At 42.8% G+C, this 23,349-nt stretch overlaps 1 protein-coding gene and 1 pseudogene across 22 annotated transcripts in view; one reads left to right on the forward strand and one right to left on the reverse strand.

Annotated features, from left to right (window-relative positions):
* PKNOX1 (PBX/knotted 1 homeobox 1) overlaps nucleotides 1-23,349 on the reverse strand; it is a 53,106-nt gene that overhangs the window by 12,337 nt on the left and 17,420 nt on the right. For 13 of the 22 annotated variants that reach the window (XR_004974236.1, XM_036351443.1, XM_036351454.1 and 10 more), the window contains 7 exons: nucleotides 22,245-22,313; nucleotides 20,901-21,007; nucleotides 16,656-16,783; nucleotides 13,731-13,902; nucleotides 11,693-11,863; nucleotides 5,280-5,379; nucleotides 4,269-4,366 (listed from right to left, as the gene is read on the reverse strand). Coding sequence is in view for 21 of the 22 variants with exons in the window: in XM_036351443.1 (XP_036207336.1) it covers nucleotides 4,269-4,366; nucleotides 5,280-5,379; nucleotides 11,693-11,863; nucleotides 13,731-13,902; nucleotides 16,656-16,783; nucleotides 20,901-20,951 (720 nt within the window). In the remaining variant the exon portion in view is untranslated. The remainder of the gene's footprint in view (nucleotides 1-4,268; nucleotides 4,367-5,279; nucleotides 5,380-11,692; nucleotides 11,864-13,730; nucleotides 13,903-16,655; nucleotides 16,784-20,900; nucleotides 21,008-22,244; nucleotides 22,314-23,349) is intronic. The other 9 variants (XM_036351450.1, XM_036351452.1, XM_036351451.1 and 6 more) reach the window with 6 other exon arrangements.
* On the forward strand, nucleotides 20,438-20,562 carry LOC118678013 (annotated as a pseudogene).

The raw sequence follows: 23,349 nt of genomic DNA on the forward strand, positions 1-23,349 counted from the left end.
TCATCAAAGGACTTGTATGCATGCATATACGCATAACCAATGGGCACAGACACCAGGGGAGTGAGGGTATGAGCGGGGATGGGGGGTGGGGGGGACAATAGAGGGATAAGAACACATATGTAATACCTTAATCAATAAAGAAAGAAAAAAACAGCCCTAAGCGGTTCGGCTCAGTGGACAGAGAGTCGGCCTGCGGACTGAAGGGTCCCAGTTTTGATTCCGGTCAAGGGCATGTACCTTGGTTGCGGGCACATCCCCAGTGCGGGGTGTGCAGGAGGCATATGATCGATGATTCTCTCTCATCGATGTTTCTAACTCTCTATCCCTCTCCCTTCCTCTCTGAAAAACATCAATAAAATATATTTTTAAAAAAAAGAAAGGAAAAAACAAGAGATGGTTCAGAAGGGCTAATGGTCAGTTTAAGGGCCCTAGAAAAAGAATGTGGGGAGAATGGCTGTCACAGAGAGTTCAAGGAAATGTCCCAGAACATAAAATATGAAGTCCTTCTGCAGTGCTCAGCACCAAAAACTTTGAGAAAAGAGAAGCATCTAAAAGAGGGGGAAACGCAAGATTGGAAAACAGAGCTACCACCAAGCTTCTCAGAGGCAGCCCTTTCACTGGAACACATGATGAAATGCCTCCCCATCTTCGGGGAAGTGACTCTCACCTGGACCTGCACATGTACACAGACTGCCTATTAAGTACGGGACCAAAATCAAGTGACTTTTAGATTTGCAAAGTCTCAGCAAAATGTACTTCGTATGCACATTTTCTCCGGAAGTTATCAAAGGGGGCAGTAAAGCCAGAAAGTAGAAGACGTGGGCTCCAAGAGAAGGGGATCCTCAAGGTGGTGTCAAAGGAAAGGCCGAGGATGTGTGCTACACTGGCCCTGGACAGAGCAGCCTGGAGACCAGACACCAGGAGGGCCGAGAGCTCCGGGGCGGTACTGGTCCTGATGTGTTACCCAGGCTGGGTGGGTGGGGAATCACAGAGAATACTGGAGGATTTGGCCATCGATACCAGGGACACTGAGCAAAGGGGGGAAAATAAAATAGTGATTAGCTCGGGGAGAAGCATGCATCTGAACTGGAAAAGTGCTGCCACCATGGTTAGACACTCAGTTCAGTAGAACCCAGTATTTACATGATGTTAACACTGAAAACAGACTTGACTATAGTCCACTCGAAATGAATGGGGAGGACCTGTCTTTTCACATGTCCTGGCTCCCTGACCACTATGAAGCCAAAACTAGATGTTTTAAGAGGTGAGTTAAAAGAAAAGGTCATTATTTATAAACATGGAGGGAAGAAATAGAAGAAATGGCTAAAAGACCTGACAGTGGTTGTCTAAGGCCACTGGGGGACGGGAGGGAGGCACAGAGGGCAGCACAGGAACCCCTGCCATCTGACCTGAGCCTTTCAGCACATTGGACACCGACCTATGACATGGCAACTTGACTAAGATAGTAGAAGTAAGACTGCCAGGCAAAGTGGAGGGGAGAAGGGGAGGGAGAGACATCAACTTCTCACCGCTTGGTTGCTTCTCCTTTTCTCAAAAATGTTTTTAAATGGGTTTGTATTAGAAGTATAATAAAACACTTTTCCCTAGAAATGCAGTAGGAAGTGAGAATCCGAACCACGCCCACTTCCCCACCGTGCAGATTCTTTCCAGGGAGCTGGGCGATGCTGGGCTAAATTCCCACTCCGCCCCCCCCTCCCCTGCCATGTGCATCCCCCGGCCCCACAGTGGGCAGGGACCCGTCCTGGGGGGGAGGGATGGGATGGCACAGACACATCCAGGACTGCCACCACACTGCTGTGCCGCCGAGGTCCACCTGTGTAATGCCACCACCAGAGTAACAAGAGTCGTGATAATACCAATTCTCTGGACAAAACCAACCCTGAGAGTTTCTGACACAACAACAGAAGCACCTGCTAGTAAATTACTCACTCTAATTATCTGAAGCATAAGAACCCAAACTTTGCCCAACAAAAAGAAGAAAAAAATAGCCCAGAGCAGCCTAAACAGCTGTGACAGAATCATACATATAACATTCTGGTTTTATTCAAAGAACACCCCACCAAGGCCTCTATCAGGTCTATTCTTCTGTTAGAAACCTGAGCAGCTCTTTTCTCTGGCTTTCCAGCCAGCCACATGGGAAGCAATAACAACAGGGAGGACAGGACAGGTAAGGACAAGGGCAGAGTGGGGCACCGTGGCCACTGTGGACCAGAGCAGGGGCAGCACCCAGGCAGAAGCAGGGAGGTACCCTCACTGGGGATCTGCCAAAGGGACCTGGGGAGTGATGTCACATTAAACATGACAAGGTGTTCTACTGAAATAATCCAAACTTTGTATGTTTGCTATTTAAACTAGTAATTTTTGTCTAAGAAAATTCAGTTAATTAGGAAACTTCCTTTTCAAACAGCAGGACAAATGAATCTCTAGTATATAAGTGAGGCATTTTATTTTTAAAAGTTTTCCTCTAAGAATAGCTCACTTTATTTTTCAAAAATATTTTTACTTCCCTAACCGGTTTGGCTCAGTGCAGAGAGCATCGGCCTGCAGACTGTGGGTTCCTGAGTTCGATTCCAGTCAGGGCATGTACCTTGGCTGCGGGTGTGCAGGAGGCAGCTGATTGAGGTTTCTCTCTCATCGATGTTTCTAACTCTCTATCCCTCTCCCTTCCTCTCTGTAAAAAAAATCAATAAAATATATTAAAGAAAAACATTTAAAAAATATTTTTACTGATTTTTAGAGAGAGAGGAAGGGAGAGAAACATGGATGCTAGAACAAAACATTGATAGGCTGCCTCCTGTAGACACCCCATACCGGGGATCAAGTCTACAACCTGGCCATGTGTCCCCACCCGGCATCGAATTGGCAGTCTTTCAGTGCAAGGGATAATGCCCAACCAACAGAGCCACACCGGCCAGAGCAAGAACAGTTCACTTTAATACTAGGCAACACTGCAAACCAGGCCCTGCTCTGTGCTTACACCACTGTGAACGGGAAGCTACAGGGAAAGAAGAGTGGTCGAGGACCCAGGGCCAGCATGGGTGGGCCTAGTTCCTCTCACCCCTCTGCTTACTGGGAAGTCACCTAAACTCTGAGGCCTCACAACCACTCAGCCCTGAACAGCCCCAGTGTGCCTGTCCAACAAAACCTTCCATGAATTCAAAGACGGGAACCCCAGACCGGCTGTGCCAGCTCACACACACCCCAGGCCCCCTCAAAAACACCCACATCCCCAAGGCGGGGTCTCAAAGTGGTTAAGAATATAGAAAATATATGCACAGGCCAAAGACAAGCAACTAACATACAGAGGGAATCAACGCTCTTAAATAAGAACGGGTAACAGAAACACTTTCTTATTTAAACCCAGCTAAATGTAAAAGTGTGTGCGTGTATGAGTGAGTGCGTATGTGTGAGTATATGTGTGTGTGTGTGTGTGTCCAGAACTTAGAGGGGTCTGGAGGACCACCAAGTTCAATCTCATCTTACCAAAGACACAGAGAGGGTAGGACCATCCCAAGGTATTGGCATGTCACTGCATTTCCAGCTGTCGCTTCTGCCCTGGAAGTGCCTCTCTGCTCTGGGAGCTAGTGGGCCACAGGGAGGAGCAGCAGACCAGCCTTCTTGAAGCAGTGCCCCCAGTGGGCAGCGTACAGAGAAAAAAGGGGAGCCCTCTTTCAGATTTCTCACCAGGGTGTGGGGGGGCATTAAGCAAGTGCCCTGGACACCCTGGAGCCCTGGTCTGGCTCAGCAGAAGCACAGCAGAAAGACCAAGAACAGTTTTTCAGAGCACACAGGCCCAAAACCCAGCCAATACTCTCATGCTGGAGGTGCGGGGCAGCTAGGCATGGTCTCAAAAACCTGCCTGCGGTTCTGCTGGGGCCTGGAGGGGAGGGAGGGGGTGGGGGGGGAGAAGGACATGTCCACATGGCTTCAAATCTCCTGGTGCAGAGACAACTACACAAGCAGTGTTAGATTGGAGAACAGTGGTTGTTTAAGGGAAGGAATAACAGATGACTTTTTTTCTGCCTCCTTAGACTTTTCTGAACTTTGCAACTTTACAATGATAGATGTGAAGAGTAAAAAAGAAACAAAATACTGACATTCAGATTAACTGGAGGTCGCTGTAGGAGAGCGAGTATGAGATAAGTTATCTTCACCCAGAGAGAATGGCTCTAGCCTGCCGCCACCTGCACTTCCACACCTGTGCAACACTTCCCCCGCCCCCCAATCCTGCCAAATGGCTCACACACCTGGGAGTTCTGGATCCTGATTGTCCCAGGGGACAACGCCTGTGTCACTACTTGGCCTTGAGGAGTGACGACTGTAACAGGCTGATAAACTGTGCCACCTCAAAAAGGAAGAAGAAAAAAAATTAAATTTATGTCTCAATGATTTAAGACCAATCTTCTCACTATACTATGAAAGAAATAAAATCTCTAGTTTGATGAGCTTTTTACATCACTTCAAATGATTGATACTTTGCTTGCTGACTTGTCACTGTAAATTATCAAAGCGAACTCACTGCACAAGCAGTGCCCAGGTGACACTATGCTGACGGGCATCCCTACTGTCCTGACAACAGTGCACAGGGCACGGCCGGGTCAGAGGGTCTGCACTTCCTTGCCTTTTGCTTGCCCCCGTTTTCTACTTCCCTCACAATTAGAACATATCAAAGGACCAGATGACAAATATTTGTATTAAGCTTCTCTTTTTGGTCAAATGTGCTTTATTTTGCTGTGGAGGTTTCCCTTTGTGCTATTACAAGGGGTTTTTAGTGTAAATTGCTTCCCCTCCTTATATTTTCATGATGGTCTTGTATTTGCAATGTTCTAGGTGCAACAGGGAACTTGAAAATCTGTCCCCTTCCTGTGATGGTTTTATCATATAAGTTAGATCAAGACTAAGACTGCATTTTTATTTGCTTGTCATCAATTAATGACACAACTTAAGATTTTTCAGGTACTGCTAAGAGCACATTTACAAACAGTTATTTGGAAATTACAATTAGTTTTTGCTATATAGTTTCAACTCTTATACAAAACCTTTCTTCCCAACATTTTTTGGTAGGGAAACAATTTGCATAAAGTATTTGTCATTGAGAATTAACAAGAAACAAGCATTCAAAGAAGCCTAGATTTTGGGACTCCTATTAGGGAACTGGCATTAATTAAAAATTATGTTTATGCAAGACTCCATTCTACTATGAAGGACTTTTTCTGCAAAAGCTCAAGGAAAAGGTGTCCTTTTTTCCATCGCCATACCTGCCACTGTTGCCATAGTTACATTACCCTGTTGCAGCGCGGATGCAGGCACCACAATTCCTTGGGGGCTGAGAGTGCCTGTGATGGCACTTTGAATCTGCTGTAAGTCAGAAATACACAGGAAGGGATTATTAGAAAACAGAGCACCCATATTTAAAACTTCGTAACAAGTGGTATAATGGCATTATAAATAAAGGAGATGCTTGAGGCAAAGAGCACAATCAGATGATAAACCTTCCATGAAGCAGGCTCTATGTATCTGGAAACCAGGAGAGGGAAGTCTGACTGAATATTAAATGTGATGATCGGTACAGATATTAAGTTTAATTGATTAAACTAATCGATTAAGATATTAGTTTAAATTTGGCTTCCAAAGATTATCTTTCATCTCATTGCATAGTAACCACACCTTACAGTCTTGGAGGTATGAGTAGGAAGACCAAAATTACCTAATCCTATCACACAACTTTCCCATTCAATTTGGCCCAGACTCTTGATTTTCTAAGAACCAATGCCTCCTTGAATGTATGAGTGCTTTCAGAAGCTTATCCCACAGGCTTGGGAGGCTCTAAGTGGTGATGGGAGTCACCCCTGGGCCCACATAGCTTCCTATCACCCCGACCTCAGCACAGTGCACATCTGAGCCCCACCTCCCTGTGTGTCCATTGTGTGTGGAGTACTGGGCCTAGGCTGGCCCACAGCACGCTCCATGCAAACATTTGTAAATACCTCATCAGAGATTCCAATGATCTGACATTAGATCCAAATGGGCAAATTTACCCACGGACTGATGGCTGGGTTTGTGGTTCACAAGGGAAAGGATCCCTATACCTGGCATCTCGCGTGAGGTGAGGTCTGTTACATGCAGGCACCCAGATATTTGAGCAGTTAGGTAGCATAAATGAATATCATCCAGAGGCGATTGCTCTGTGGGCCACTGCACAATGTGAATGTGTAAGCTTTGGCAGGTACACACAAAGTAGGCTACATTAACTTGGTCAGAATAAAGCTATCAAATCAATAATCCAACCTCATATATCAATAAACTAGAAAAAGAGGAACAAAATAAAATCAAAGCAAGCAAAAGGAAATAATAAAGATCAAAGCAGATAACAATGAAATTGAAGACAGAAAAACAACAGAGAATAAAGAACAAGTTCTTTGAAAAGATCAATACATTGACAAACCTCTAGTAAGCCGAACAGAAAAAGACAAACTACCAATATCAGAAATGAAACAGGGGAGATCACTGAAGACCTTATAGACATCAAAAGGAGAAAAAGGAATACCATGAACTCAACATATAAACTTGACATAGTAGACAAAATCCAATATGAAATAGATAATTTGAATAGCCCTATAACTATTAAGGAAACTAAAGTTGTAATTTAAAAACCTCCAAAAAAAGAAATCTCCAGGTCCAGGTAATATCACTGAAGAATTCTATCAAAATTTAGAGAAAAATTAATACCAATTCTAACACCTCCCTAAAAAACAGAAGAACAGGATATACTCTCCAATTCATTTTCTGAAGCTTGTATTATCCCAATACCAAAGACAGATGAAGACTGCACCAAAAAAGATTACAGGCCAATATCCCTCAATATAGACACAAAAATGCTTAACAAAATATTAGCAATTAGAAGAAAATTCAGGAATCCATATAAAAAGAATTACATGCCATGACCAAGTGCAGTTTATTCCAGGAATTCAAGATTTGCTCAATATTAAAAAAACTCAATGTAACCTACCATATTAACAGGCTAAAAAATAAAAATCTCATAATCATATCAATCCGTGCATTTGAAAAAATTCAATATAACTCTCAGAAAAATAGGAGGGGAACTTCCTCAATTTGATAAAGAGCATCTAGGGGGAAAACTACCATTAAGATAAAAATTAATAGTGAAAGGCTGAATACTTTCCCCATAAGATTGGGAACAAGCAAAGGATTCCTGCTCTCACCAATCCTATTCAAGATAGTACTAGATGTTCTAGCCAATGCAATAAGGCAAGAAAATGAAATAAAAAGTATACAGATCACAAAGGAAGAAACAAAACTGTCCCTATTTGCAGATGACATGACTAAATAGGCAGAAAGTCCTAATGACTCTATATAAAGGACTCCTAAAACTAGTTAAGTGAGTTCAGCAAGGCCATAGGATACAAGATAAACATTTAAAAACCAACTGCATTTCTATAAACTCGCATGACACAAGTTAAAAATATACCATTTACAATTGCTCAAAAACACACACAAAAATACTTAGGTATAATTCTAAAAACACATGTGCAGGACTCATATGTTGAGAACTAATGAAAGAAATCATAGGAAGAGTAAATGAATGGGGAGACACACCATGTGTGTGAGCTGAAAGAGTTAACATAGTAAAGATGTCAATTCTCCCCAAAACAAAATACAGGTTTAATGCAATTCCTATCAAAATCTTAGTACATTTTTCTTGTAGATAGAGACAAGATTATTCTAAAATTTATATGGAAAGGCAAAGGAACTAGAAATAGCTCAAATATTTTGAGAAAATAATATTTTGAAAAAGAATAGTGAGAGTAACCAGTCTACTGAATTTTGAGATTATATAATACAGTAATCAAAACTATATGGTATAGATATATAAATCTGAACAGAACACAAGACACAGAAATAAATCTTATATATATGCCCAACTGACTTTTCACAAGGTGCAAAAGCAATTCAATGGAGGAAGGAGTCTTTTTAACAAATGGTGCTGGACAACTGGACATCTAGAGGCAAACAAATGAACCTCAGCCAAAATCCTCATGCTTTATACAAAAGTTAACTCAAAACTGATCATGGATTTAAATGTAAAATATAAAACTTAAGGAAAAATAATGAGAGAAAATCTTTGGGATCTAAGGCTAGGCAAAGCGTTCTTAAACTTGACACCAAAATCATGACTCATAAAGGGAAAAATTGGTAAGTAGGAATTATCAATTTTAAAAAATGTTGAATAGCAAGTCCAGAAATAAATCCTTGCTTATACAGTCAATCTACAACAAAGGAGGTAAGGATATACAATGAGGTAAAGACAGTCTTCATTAAGTGCTGCTGGGAAAACTGGACAGATATATGAAAAATAAAATAAAATGGTACCACTTTCTTAAACCATTTACAAAAATAAACTCAAAATGGATTTAAGACTTAAATGTAAGACTTGAAATCATAAAACTCTAGAAGAAAACATAGGTAGTAAACTCTTTGACATTGGTCCAGTAATATCTTTGTGGATATATCTCCTCAAGCAAGAGAAACAAAGAGAAAAATAAGCAAATGGGACTACATCAAACTAAAAAGTTTTTGAACAGTGAAGAAAACCATCAACAAAACAAAAAGACAACCTACTAAATGGGTGAAGATATTCACAAATGATACATCTGATAAGAGGTTAATATCCAAAATACATAAGGAACTCATATAACTTAACACCAAAAAAATCCAATTTTAAAAAAAGGCAGAAGAACTGAATAGACGTTTTTATAAAGAGAACATACAAATGGACAACAAACAAATGAAAAAATGTTCAACATCACTAATCATCAGGGAGCTGTAGATTAAAACCACAATGAGATTATCACCTCACACCAGTCAGAATGGCTATCATCAATAAATCAATAAACAAGTGTTGGCAAAAATGTGGAGAAAAGGGAATCCTCATGCCCTGTTGGTAGGACTGCAAATTAGTGCAGCCACCATGAAAAACAGTATGGAGGTTCCCCCCAAAATTAAAAATAGAACTGCCATGTGACCCAGCAATTTCACTTCTAGGTATTTATCCCAAGAAAACAAAAACACTAATTAAAAAAGATATAGTCACCTCTATGTTCACTGCAGCATCTATAATAATCTATAATAATAAAAGCATAGTATGCTAATTAGACCGGACATCCTTTCGGATGAAGCCAGGGCTGTGAGGGAAGCCCGGGTCCCGGGTGCCAGAGGGAAGCCAGTGCTGGCAGCCAGGGGGAAGGAAAGCCTACTCTTGCATGAATTTTGTGCACTGGGCCTGTAGTTATTTATAACAGACAAGATATGGAAGCAATAACTGAGTGGATAAAGATGCGTACATATATACAATGGAATTTTATTATTTAGCAATAAAAATAATGATATCTGCCCTAACCGGTTTGGCTCAGTGGATAGAGAGTCGGCCTGCAGACTCAAAGGTCCCAGGTTTGATTCCGGTCAAGGGCATGTACGTTGGCTGCGGGCACATCCCCAGTAGGGGGCGTGCAGGAGGCAGCTGATCGATGTTTCTCGCTCATCGATGTTTCTAACTCTCTATTCCTCTCCCTTCCTCTCTGTAAAAAACCAATAAAATATTTAAAAAAATAATAATAATGATATCTTGACATTTGAGATAACATGGATGAACCTAAAGGTTATTAGGCAAAATAAAATAAAAAAGATAGAGAAGGACAAATACCATATGATTTCACTCATATGCAGAACCTAGAAGGACAAAACAAATGAATAAACAAAAAAACAGACCCAAAGATATAGAGAACAAGCTAATGGTTGCTAAAAGGGAGGTGAGGTGGATGGATGGGAAATAAAAATTTTAAATAAATAAAATAAAATAAAGACGGGCAGTGGGGGAATGCTTGCTCTGCAAAAGACACTGATAAGAGAATGAAAAATAAGCTCCAGCCCTGACTGGTTTGGCTCAGTGGATAGAGCGTCAGCCTGCGGACTGAAGAATCCCAGGTTCAATTCCCGTCAAGGGCATGTACCTTGGTTGTGGGCACATCCCCAGTGGGGAGTGTGTAGGAGGCAGCTGAATTGATGTTTCTCTCTCATCGATGTTTCTACCTCTTTATCCCTCTCTTTCTCCCTTCCTCTCTGTAAAAAATCAATAAAATATATTTTAAAAAAGAAAAGAAAAATAAGCTCCAGACTTGGAAAAAATATTTGAAAAATGTATAGCCAATAAAAGACTAGTATCTGGAATACTCTCAAAAGTCAACAGTTTAAAAAAATCCAATTAGAAATTGGGCAAAAGATGTGAGAAGACATTCTACCAAAGAGGATATACAGAGGGAAAATAAGCACATAAAAAGATGGTCAGCATCACTAGCCACCGGGGAGATGTAAGTTACAAACACAATGAATGTCACTACAATCTATCAGAGTGGCTACAATATAATAGGGCTCCAAGATAGAGGAACCTTGAGGACATATGCTGAGCGAAATAAGCCAAATACAAAAGGACAGCCCAGCTGGTACGGCTCAGTAGATGAGCGTCGACCTATGAACCAGGAGGTCATGGTTTGATTCCTGGCAGGACACATGCCTGGGTTGCAGGCTTGATCCCAGTGTGGGGCGTGCAGGAGGAAACCAATCCATGATTCTCTCTCATCATTAATGTTTCTATCCCTCTCTCCTACCCCTCCTCCTCTCTGAAATAAATAAGACATATATTTTTTTAAGAAAAGGACAAATGATTCCCCTTACATAAGGTCCTTAACGGAGTCAAATTCATACAGACAGAAAGTAGACTGGTGGGTGCCAGGGGCTGGGGTAGGGGAATGGAAGTTAGTATTTAATGGTGACAGATTTCGGTTTGGGAAGATGGAAAGTTCTGGAAATGGATGGTGGTGATGGTTGCACAACAATGTTAATGTGCTTAATGCCACAAAATTGTACAGTTAGCCCTGACTGGTTTGGCTCAGTGGATAGAGCGTCGGCCTGCAGACTGAAAGGTCCCAGGTTCGATTCCAGTCAAGGGCATGTACCTTGGTTGTGGGCACATCCCCAGTAAGAGGGTGTGCAGGAGGCAGCTGATCGATGTTTTTCTCTCATCAATGTTTCTAACTCTCTATTCTTCTCCCTTCCTTTCTGTAAAAAATCAATAAAATATATTTTTAAAAAACCTGTAGTTAAACATGGTTAGGATGGTACATTTTGTGACATATATGTTACAATTTTTAAAATTCCTATATAATAAAGAGCTAATATGCTAATTAGACTGGAAAGCAGAATGACCTTCCAGAACAACCAGTGAGTAGGGGGCCAGGCTGTGGGGCTGCAAGACAGCTGGGGCCACGAAGGCTGAGCCCCTTGCATGAATTTTGTGCATCGGGCTTCTAGTATATTTTAAAAAAGGAAAAAAGAAAGAAATGGATGGAACTCCAGAAACATAGGGCCCAGGGTCCAGTATACAGATCGGGGCCTCACTGCATTCACTGTATGAAGCTAGATGGACGGTGTTTGGAATTCACTCTCAGCCCAGGCTAGCGTCAGGGATCTAGAGGCCAGCACAGCCATTAAGACAGCCTTGTGATTCTGAAAGGGCTGGTGTTCTCAGGATCAACACAGTTCATCTTTGCAGATGTTACAGCAACCAGGAAGTAGAGCAGGACCCAAACATAAATACCTGGGACTGGACAGGAGAGTACGGGCTTCCAGGTTCTCCACTCAGGAGAGTTTCACTGTTCATTTTCGTTTTTAGACAAGCAATATATCGACTGCAGAAATCTTTGCAGAGTTCATTAACCTTTTCCAGCTCAAGAAGATGAATACGCAAAACCTGGATTGCTTTTACCATCTAAAAGCAGAGAAAATGAAGACTTTGAGATAAGGAAAAGGCAGCATGATGTTAAGTTTAATCATCATCACATAACTACTCTCAGTTATTAGCCTGAACCCTGCACAGCCATCACCATCTGTATTGCCAGTGACAGAAGTGGAATAACATCAGATATTGTGCAAAATGACAAATCGTCCCAGCACCAGACCCGTGCTCTGTCTGATATGCAGAAAGACTGACAATGCCAGTGCAACTTCAGCGAGTACAGTACCAGGACCAGCAGACCTCAGCCAGCTTCACCACTGCCTCAGGCCCTACAGGCAAGTTGCCAGTCCTCACTCTGTTCCTGCTTCATCTATAAACTGGGATGTATCCAGATCCACCTCAGAGATGGTTCTTAAGTTTAATAATGTTCAGCTTACCAACTCTGCCTTTTATGGATTGTGCTTTTGGTGTCAAGTCTAAGAACTCTTTGCGTAGCCCTAGATCAGTGATGGCGAACCTATGACACGCGTGTCAGAGGTGACATGCGAACTCATTTTTTGGTTGATTTTTCTTTGTTAAATGGCATTTAAACATATAAAATAAATATCAACAATATAAATCTTTGTTTTACTATGGTTGCAAATATCAAAAAATTTCTGTCTGTGACACGGCACCAGAGTTAAGTTAGGGTTTTTCAAAATGCTGACACGCCGAGCTCAAAAGGTTCGCCATCACTGCCATAAGCAGCACCTGCCTTAGCTCCTTCTCCTGTGACCTTGGATAGTAATCCATAGTACTTGTGGAGGGAACCAATCAGCCAGCCAGTCAATAATGAGGAATACCAAGCATCCAGCTCTACTAGGCCCTGTGCTCTAACACCACTCAGGAGAGCCTTGGTCCCTGCCAGCCTGGGACCACTGTGGCCACTTCTGCCCCTCACTCGCTGATGGCTGTATGACAGATTCAGAGGCAGAGAGAGTAGTCTCTGGTCCTAAATCCAAAAGGGAAGGCACTGTCAGTCCCATTCAAAAGATGAAGAGACAGACTCAAAGTCAGACAACTCACCTATAAAATCTATTACTGGGCAATAAGGGCTGAATATGTAATGAGAAATTTAAACAACAGCAATGAAGACCTGGGCAGTTTAGTCAGGAAAGAGATTTCCAAAGACCCTTTCTGCTGACCAGAGCCTGATGAAGGTACTGATGTGGGAGCTGGCATAGCAGGCTTCAATGGAAATCCAGTGAGGAGCCCAGACACAGCTGAAGTGTTCCACAGTACTGAATGGCACCACTCCCCTTAGGTACAGCAGTGATGTTAACGCCAAAGAATTCTCCCTTCCTTCAGAAAGCACAGAGAACCCTGAATTTTAGAACACTGGACCCACAAGGAGGGCATTATATGAGACAGATTGGCTTCAGACAGAAAGACCAAGGGAGATCATGGGGGGCCTCGGAGCCTGTCCCTGCTCTGTGCTGGTGGTTCCCAAGTCTTAACAAACTTTGTCACCCACCATGAATCAGTGTGAGCCTCAAGGCAGAGCTGTCTTGTAGAACACAGTCATGTGTCCATGGTCAAGGAAAAGTCAAGGACTGAAGCTGAGCATCAACATGCTGCCTGAGAAGCAAGGCAGGTGAACACGTCAACCCCAATGAACCTTTCAAATGTTCAGGAGAGAACTGAATCCCCTGGTCCATTTAAGATGGAGGCTGAGCCAGCTTATTTGATAACAGGAAGAAGTAACGAGAGAAGGCTGGAAGACATTCAAGTCACACGCACACGTTATCTCATGAGTTGTACAATTCTCCCCTTTCGCAGAACTGCAAACAGTCTAAAGTTTTAACTGGAAGTTTAAAATTTATTGAACAGATTTTAAATTTGGAATAAAAAATTTACTCACTAAATTGTCAGTTTCTGGATCTTCACAAAAGAAGGGTTTTCCTTCCTTCTCTTGCTTCCTTACAAAATTTTCAATGTCCACATCAAAACTGGCAGAAGTTGTACCTTCTGAGCCCTGCGTGGATTGCTCACATTTTTCAAACAACAAAGCTAATAATGGAAACAGTGGATGCCTGGGGAAAAAAGAAAAAAAATGTACACTCTACATATGGCATGAGGATGTTTGGTATGTATGTATGCACACATTATTTGACATACCAACTTCGTTAAGATATAATTCATGTAATATATAATTTATCCATTCAAAGTTTACAATTCAGTGGTTTTTAGTACATTCACAAAGTTGGGTAACCATCACCACAATCAATTTTAGAACATTTTCATCATCCCCCAAAGAAACTCTATAGCCATTAGCAGTCACTCTCTACTTTACCCCTAAGTCCCATCCCCAGGCCACCACTAATCTGCTTTCTGTCTCTATAGATTTGCCAATTCTAAACATCCTATATAATAAAGAGGTAATAGGCAAATTGACCATCACTCCAACACACAAGATGGCTGCCCCCATGTGGACAAAGATGGCCACCACAAGATGGCCTGCAGGGGAGGGCAGTTGGGGGGGAACAGGCCTGCTGGGAGGGCAGTTGGGGGGATAACAGGCCTGCAGGGAGGGCAGTTGGGGGCAACTAGGCCTGCAGGGGAGGGCAGCTGGGGGCAACTAGGTCAGCAGCGGAGGGCAGTTAGGGGCAATCGGGCCAGCAGGGGAGCAGTTAGGCGTCGATCAGGCCAGCAGGCAGAAGCGGTTAGGGGCAATTAGGCAGGAGAGCAGTTGGGAGCCAGCAGTCCTGGACTGTGAATGGGATGGATATCCCTCGAGGGGTCCAAGATTGGAGAGGGTACAGGCTTGGCTGAGGGACACACACACACTGCCCCCCCCCCAGTGCACGAATTTCATGCACCAGGCCTCTAGGTTCATATAATACTAGAGACCTGGTGCATGAACTTCATGCACAGGTAGGGTCCCTAGGCCTGGCTGGTGATCAGGGCTGATCAGGGCTGATCAGGGCCTTCCAGGTGCCAGCCGAGGCCTTCCTTCCCCGGCTGCCAGCTGGGGCCTTGCTTTGTTCAGTGCCGATCCCTGGGGGTCAGTGCACGTCATAGCAAGCGGTCGAACTCCCGGTCTCCCGAGGGGACAATTTGCATATTACCCTTTTATATATATATAAATAGAAGATGTGACCTTTTGTGTCTGACATCTTTCACTTAGCATGTTTTCAAGACTTACTGATGCTGTAACAGGTATCAGTACCTCATTCCTTCTTTATGGCCAAATAATATCCATTATATGGATGTACCAATTTTACAGTTTTAAAATTTACATTTAGGTCGATAGTCCATTTTGAGTAACTTTTTGTATAAGATGTCAGAGTAAGTGAAGGATATTTTTTTCTGAATATAGATATCCTATTGTTCTAACACCATTTGTTGAAAAGTCTACCTTTTCTCTTATTGAATTGTTTTCACAACTTAGCCAAAGATCAAATCCTATTTGTGTAGATTTATTTCTGGACTCTCTCTGTGGCATTTATCTATGTGTCTATCCCTTCACAAATATCACAGTGTCTTAATTACTGTAACATGGTTGCAAATTTTAAGATCAAATAGACTTGATTCCTCCTTTATTCTTTTTCAAAATTGTTTTAGTTGATCTAGTTCTTCTGACTTCTATATAAAATTTAGAACTTGTCTATATGCACAAACATATCCTGATAAAATTTAATTAAAATCGTATTGTCTATAGCCTGATTTTAGGAGGACAGACATCTGTATTATGTTGAGTCTCTGAATCCATAAACATGGTATGTCCTGCCATTTATTAGGTTGTCTCTGATTTGCTTGCATCAGCATTTTATAGGTACAGATTTATACCTAAGTTTTTTGGAATTCTGGCAAATGTACTATCTTTTTGTTTTCTGTTTCCAATTATATGTTACAGATATAGAAACAGGGTTGGTTTTTGTGTGTTGCATGTGTAACCTGTGACCTTATTAAATTCACGATATACCTGGAAGGTTTTTGGTACATGCTGGGATTTTCTATGTCGACAATGATGTCGTTTGTGCATTGAGCCAGTTTTATTTCTTCCTTTCTAATCTTTTTCTTGTCTTACTGCACTGGCTAGGACTTTTATTACAGTGCTGATTAAGAAGAGTTAGGGTGGGCATCTCTCATCCCCAACCTTAGGGGAAAGTATTCCATCTTTCACCATCAAGTCTGATGTGAGCTGTGGGTTTTTGTAGTTGCCTGTCATCAGGTTAAGAAAGTTCCCCTTTGCTGACAGTTTTAATTAGCTGTTGATTGTCAAATGATATGATCACACTGTGAATCTCATTGGTTGATCTTTGAACAGTGAACTAGTCTTGCATTCCTGGCATAAACTTCACTTGGTCATTATATATTATTCTATTATTTTTGTTGCTGGATTCAATTTGCTAATATTTTATTGATGATTTTTATGTCCAAATTCATGAGGCATATTATCTGTGAATTTTTTTGGATTTCTTTGGTATCAGAGTGTTGCTCAGTTTGTAAAAAGCATTGGGAAGTAGTCTTCATCTTCTATTTTCTGAAAGAGATTGTGTAGACATGCTGCTTTTTTCTCATAAGGTTGGTAGAATTCTTCAGTAAAATCATCTGGGTCTGAATATTATTTTTTACAAGGTGAACTAAAATGTGATTTATATTCCAAAACTTTTTTTAAAGAAAGGTATTAGAAATAACATCTTAATCTGAGAAAATCTTCACCCTAGTAGTTACCACATCAAATCTTACTCTGCCTAGCTAATAGCTCTCATGTTCCCTTTAACAAGGTTTTCTACTCTCATTATTCCTCTTAAAACCCACATGCTTCACATCTCTTTGCTACCTATAAATGGCCTGCTTGTCTGCATCCATCGGTGTCTGGGACCCCATAGGGGGAGGGCTCACTTCTTCCACATCTGGTTCAGAGCAGTTGGGATCTTGCTCTGTTTTCAACTCTGTTACTACTTGCATCTGTGAAAGGGGGAGGATAATTTTTGTTACTAAACAAAAAACAAACTTCTATTAAGTGTTCTATTATCAAACAGGAATGCAATGGGAAGGGTAACTGCCCGCTGTGTGATTGGCAACAATTTAAATGGATACCACCCACAAACTCCTTTATAAGTTAATGTTTTAAAAAAGGCCAAAGGTCAAATTTCCAAATCATTTAAAAACAAAAAGGACTGATATATGTGAAATGCTTATGATTTTCAAAATCATAACAACCATACATTACTGAAGGGAACTGGTCCATATGCAATCTTACTGTCTGCCTGCCTGCCTGCAGTATAGCCTCATGCTGGATAATACTGCAGTAAGAGAAGAGTAAACAAAATTGTCCATAAAAACAACTCATATCCAATATGCTACATGTCTCTGACAGGCCTGAAATTCTCCCTTATCTATGCTTAAACTTCAGGAATACATAAACTATAAAATTCTTTTAAAAAGTCACTCTATTCAGAAAATAAAAACCAGTTGTATTTAAAGAAATAGTATTAAATATAAGAGGAAGTCTTTAAAATATCATTTAAATTGCTTTAAACTAGCTATGTTGTAAGTTAGGTAAAAAGTATTTAAATTCTTAAATGTAAAGAATTCAGTTTACAAAAATATGAAATAAAATTGCCGCTTAGTAAACTTGTAATTATCCATGAGCAGATTATCTCCCACCCCTGCTCAACCCTAGCTGCCATGCCTCTGCCCTCAAGGAAGCAGTATGTTGGGTGCACTGGGGTGGGGTACTCATCCCCAGGAGATGGGAGAGTCCCATCATGATCCCTTCCTGACACCCAGGTGCTATGGCCAAGGAAGTAGTCCTCAGACCCAGGCTCTCCAATAGTCCAGAGTGACAATTCCATTCTGGTGCCTTTAAATGGCACAGTATATTTAGAAAATTGTTTTTCTCTCTTAAAACAAACAAACAAACAAACAAAAAAACCCCAAAAACAAAACACTAAAGCAACAAACTAATACCCACTCAAACACAGTCTTTTTGGAGGAAAATCTGACAGTATTATAAAAAAGCCTTAAGAGATTTATTTCAAGGTTTCTTTTTTAATGACTGTGAAAGAAGGGAAATCTAAATGTTCAACCTCGAAGGAATGGTGAAGTAAATTTGGTATATGTGTACTGAATAATACTAAGTGCTTATGTTCTCGCCATGGCCAGGAAGCTGTTAGTTAAGAGTGTCATTCTAATAAGCTAAGGTTGCAGTTCAATCCCCAATCAGGGCACATATAAGAATCAACCAATGAGTGCATAAATGGGTGGAACAACAGATCAATGTCTCTCTCTCCCTTCCCCTCTTTCTAAAAATAAATAAAATAATGTTTTCAAAGAGTTTTCTGTGTTGTGAGGAAGTGCTTAGCTATTAAAATCAAGGGGCTCACCACCCCTCACCTACCAGCTCCCACCCCCCACTGTGCCTGGCACTACACTGCATACTCACTGTATCAGGGCACAGACAGGGAAGAAGACAGACAAGGATAAGCACAGAAAACTATCACTTAACAGAATATGTCAGAAGGTGATCATTGCTGGGAAGGAGAGAAGATCAGAGAAAGCTGCAGTGGTAAGTAACTATGGCAGGCAGGAGAGTCTTCGAAGAAAGGGGTGAAGCAGGCAAAGACCTGCAGAACAGGAAGGAGCTCGCCAAGCTGCTGCCTGAGGGAGGGGGGTGGGTGGGAGTGAAGGGAAGAGCCAGGGCCACAGGGCAGAGAAGTGCCCTGGAGTAAAGGCAGAGGGGAGTGCACTAGGGGAGGTTGCAGGGGGGCCTGGGATCTGAGTGCCAGGCAATGCGGGAAGGGGGGCTGTTAAGGTCAGGCGTCAGCAAGGAGAGAGGAGTCATCATTAGTCACTTGGAAATATCAAAGAACTTACAGGTGAAAAGAGCAGGCTGAAACAGAATTCTCTACCTCAATTCCTATAAGAAGCAAAAAGCACTTAAAAAGATTTTAAAGCCTACAAAAGCAAACAAAAGCAACGGCAACTAAACCAGAAATGGTGCAAAACTGGCCACCAAGGAAAAGACATGAGAGTCAGCAAGGCTGGGGTGGCCAGACTCAGGTCCTAACCGCCCACCAGAAGCCCACCTGGAGTCTCACCAATGGGGCGGCTGTGACTTCCTAGGGTGAGTTGACCCTACCCAGATTTGATCAATTGGTCGGATGCACTAAAATCCTCTAGGACAGCGATCACCAATCAGTGGTCCGTGAGGTCCGAAAAGTTGGCAACCACTGCTCTAGGAGGCCCTAGCCGATTTGGTTCAGTGGATAGAACATCAGCCCACAGATCGAAGAGTCCCGGGTTCGATTCCGGTCAAGGCCATGTACCTCGGTTGCAAGTTCCATCTCTGGTCGGGGTTTGTGCGGGAGGCAATCAACTGATGTGTCTCTCTCTTACATCATTGTTTCTCTCTCTCTCTCCCCTTCCCTTCCTCTCTCTCTAAATATCAATGAAAAAAATATCCTCAGGTGTGAGGATTAACAAAAATAAATGAATGAATGAATGAATAAATAAATAAAATAAAATCTTCAAGGAGGGTGTGAAGAGAGCTCCTGGCATTCTGTTCCTGCCTCCTGATTATGAGGTAGGTGGGAAGCAAAGGCAGAGCTGCATGTCTTCAATGGAAATCAGCTCCCAAGCTCCTGAGAAAAAAAGGGTATGGCCCCCACTGGAAGCACACAGAGCATTCCCAAAACTTCAGGTGTCCCAAGAGCGGCTGCACAGGACTCAGTAAGCCCCCTCCTTCCCAATTCCTTCAGGTCACAGAACATAAAACACCAGGGTAGCTTCAGGTAAAACTACAACTTACAGCCAGTGGGAGGGCTGTCAAGAAACCACCCACATCCCAGCCAGTGTGGCTCAATGGTTGAGCATCTACCTATGAATAAGGAGGTCACAGTTCAATTTCTGGTCAGGGCACATGCCCAGGTTGTGATCCCCAGTAGGAGGCGTGCAAGAAGCAGCGAATTAATGGTTTTTTCTCATCATTGATGTTTCTCTCTCTCTCTCCCCCTCTCCTTTCCTCTATGAAATCAATATATATTAAAAAGAAGAAAGCACACCCACAGCCCTGGCTGGTGTGTTCAGTGGTGTCGGCCCACGCACCAAAGGGTCACAGGTTTGGTTCCCAGTCAACGGCAAGTACCTGGGTTGTGGGTTCATCACTGGCCCTGCTAACACTGACATTAAAAAGGCAAATTCCTAGGCCTCCTGGTGCTTACCACAGACTGTGTTCTTTTTATTTTTTTTTCTTTTAGACAGAAGAAGGGAGAGAGAGAAACATCAACTTTGCTGTTCCACTTACTTATGCATTCACTGGTTGCTTTTTGTATGTGCCCTGAACCGAGGTCGAACCTGCAACCTTGGCATAACAGGAGACACTCTAACCCCGTGGCCGGCAAACTGCGCCTCACGAGCCACATGCGGCTTTTTGGCCCCTTGAGTGTGGCTCTTCCTAAGCCTTAGGAGGACCCTAATTAAGTTAATAACAATGTACCTACCTATATAGTTTAAGGTTAAAAAATGTGGCTCTCAAAAGAAATTTCAATTGTCCTGTTGATATTTAGCTCTGTTGACTAATGAGTTTGCCAACCACTGCTCTAACCAACTGAGCTACCAGGCCAGGGCCACAGGCTATGTTCATATACTGACTGCACAGAAAGAGAAGGCAGAGTAACCCTACCCCACACACAGCTCAGCCCAGGCCCTTCGCCTGGTCTGTATTGTGAAGAGGGGAAACGGAGTTAAGGAGGTTTGGAATTGGACCTTTTTCACCTCCAGGCAAAGAGCAGACGAGGAGAGGGCTGAGGCTGTAGCTGTATTTGGGGCATGGCAGCTGGGCCAGGGAGTGACTGTGGCTCTATTAAAAAAATGCCCAAGAAAGTCTGATTTAGGAGAGTCAAAATTACTAGCAATCTTGGTATTATTTAGGAAATAATTTAAACATATATTAAATGAATAATATACTAAAATTGAAACTGCAATCTCAGGGAAGTTAACTATTAATATGCAAAGCATTGCTTGTATTTTAGTAGCAGGTCAACTGACTGTAATTAAAACAGAATAAATCTTAAGTTCTCACTTGTTGCCCATCTTGATAACTGTCTATGCTTAATGTCTGTGTAGCCATCATGGTTAATAAGCTTATTATAAGACATCAAATCATCTTGAGTCAAAAGCAAATGGTATCTGGAAAACAAAAGCAGAAAAGCAGCAGTTAATAATTGCAGTGCATTTTTTGTCCTCCCTACTACACAACATCCATGTAATTTTTTAAATACATATTTTTATATGGAAAAAAACTGTCCTTACACCAAATCCTACTCAGCATCACCCTACTTACTTGGCGGTCACGTTTGTTCTTGCACAGGGCCTGACTTGCTATCATACTTCTCAGTCATTTGGATTTACTCATTCACTTGCCCAAGTGTCTAGTGAATGTCTAAACATGCAGCAAGGACACTGTTCTAGGGAGGCCCTACTTTCCTGGCAGACAAGGCCAGGGGCTGCAGGACCATAAACACGAGGAAGGTCAGGCAGCACACAGGGTGTCAGAACAGAGCTGAGTGAAGGGGCTCCCTGACGTGTGACAGCAGGCTCTCTGAGAAGATACTGGTCCTGAGACCTCAAGGACTTGATCGTGGCTGCTGAGACAGGGAGACTGGAGCTCAGGCTGGAATGACAAAAGTGTGCTCAGGGAGGCTGGGCTGACACTCTTCTAACATCTGGATATAACAGCCGTGGGCAAACTACGGCCCGCGGCCGGATCCGGCCCATTTGAAATGAATAAAACTAAAAAAAAAAAAAAAAAAGACCGTACCCTTTTATGTAATGATGTTTACTTTGAATTTATATTAGTTCACACAAACACTCCATCCATGCTTTTGTTCCGGCCCTCCGGTCCAGTTTAAGAACCCATTGTGGCCCTCGAGTCAAAAAGTTTGCCCACCCCTGGTATATAATATGGAGATGGGAATAATGGCTTGTTTTCCTGACAACACACAGGTAAATGTCAGGTGTTGAGAGGAAGAAAATCAGGTGGGGATACAGAATGACTGGGGGGACAGGGCTACTGATAGTGTCTGGGAGAAACATGGGTCAGCTGATGTGCCTGAGCAGAGCGGTGAAGGAGGAGTGAAGATAAGGGAGTGGGAAACACGGAACCAGTTCACACAGATTCATGGGCCGAAGTGAAGACTGGTGTTCCTGGGAATGTCTGAGCAGAAGGGTGACTTGACTTATGTCTTAGGAGGGTACCTCTGACCGTGAAGGACAGGCAATGTGACTGGGGAACACACAGAAGGTGGGGGAGTGCTGCCATGGACAGGCAGGGGGCCATGTGGACAGGGGGCTGAGAGCACAGGGTGTGCAGATGGCCTGGGGCTGGGTGTGGGAGCAGGGTCAAGGAAGCATCCAAAGTTCCCACCTGAGCAGCTAGCAGAGCAGAGTCGCACGCCCCGGGAAAGAGCAGATGGGGAGGAACAGGTTCTGTGGCCTGGGAAGAGAAAGCAAGTCAGGACACTTTAGGTGTGAGATGCTTCTCAGAAATCCAAGAAATACAAACTCAGTAATCATCAGGCTGTGGTTGATATGTGCCCTCCAAGATACACCCATCCTAACCGCCAGCCCCTGCGAACGGGACCTTATCTGGAATAGGGTCTTTACAGATGTGATTATTAAGGGTCTTGAGATGAGATCATCCTGGATTGAGGGGAGGCTCAGGATCCCATGACTCGTGTCCGTTAAGAGGGGGGAGAAGCCCAGCTGCCGTGGTTCAGTTGGTTGAGTGTCATCCCATCCATCAAGAGGTTACTGTTTGATTCCCGGTCAGGGTACATGCCCGGGTTGCAGGCTCGATCCCCAGTAAGGGATGGCATGCTGGAGGTAGACAATGTTTCTTTCTCGATGCTTCTATCTCTCTCCCCCTCTCCCTTTTTCTCTCTCTAAAAATCAATAAAAAAAACACCCATATTTTAAAAAATTATTTTTAAAAAAGAGGGGGGAGAAAAAGACCTGAGACATAACTGAGGGGAAGGCTATGTAAATTGGAGACAGAGATTGGAGCGATGCTGCTGTAAGCCAAGAACACACAGCCACCAAGTGGTAGAAGGCCTGGGCCTTCAGAGGAAGTGAGGTCCCATCAACACCTTGATTTCAGGTTTGGCCACCAGGACCCTGAGAGAATCCATTCCTGCTGTTTTCATCCACCCAGTTAGTGGGACTTGGTTACAGCAACCCAGGACGCTAAGGCAGTAGGTAAAGCCACCAAACTGCATGAGACCACCCAGGAAGAGAGAGGAGGTGGGCCATGTAAGAAAGCTGGAAAGAAGAGGGACCCAGAATGAGGAGCAGCAGCCAGCAGGACAAGAGTAGAATCAAGAGATGCCACTCACATGGGTGGAGGAGGAGGAGGACTGAGGAGGGGGTGTCAGCCATGTTAATGTAGCTGAGGGTAAAGGAAGAGAAAGGCTGAGCATGGTCACGTGGGGAAGGGAGAGGAGAGAATCTGTTGCATAGATGTAGGTGTAAGC

Source organism: Myotis myotis, unplaced genomic scaffold (genome assembly GCF_014108235.1).
Source record: "Myotis myotis isolate mMyoMyo1 unplaced genomic scaffold, mMyoMyo1.p scaffold_m19_p_2, whole genome shotgun sequence".
NCBI classification, from domain to species: domain Eukaryota; kingdom Metazoa; phylum Chordata; class Mammalia; order Chiroptera; family Vespertilionidae; genus Myotis; species Myotis myotis.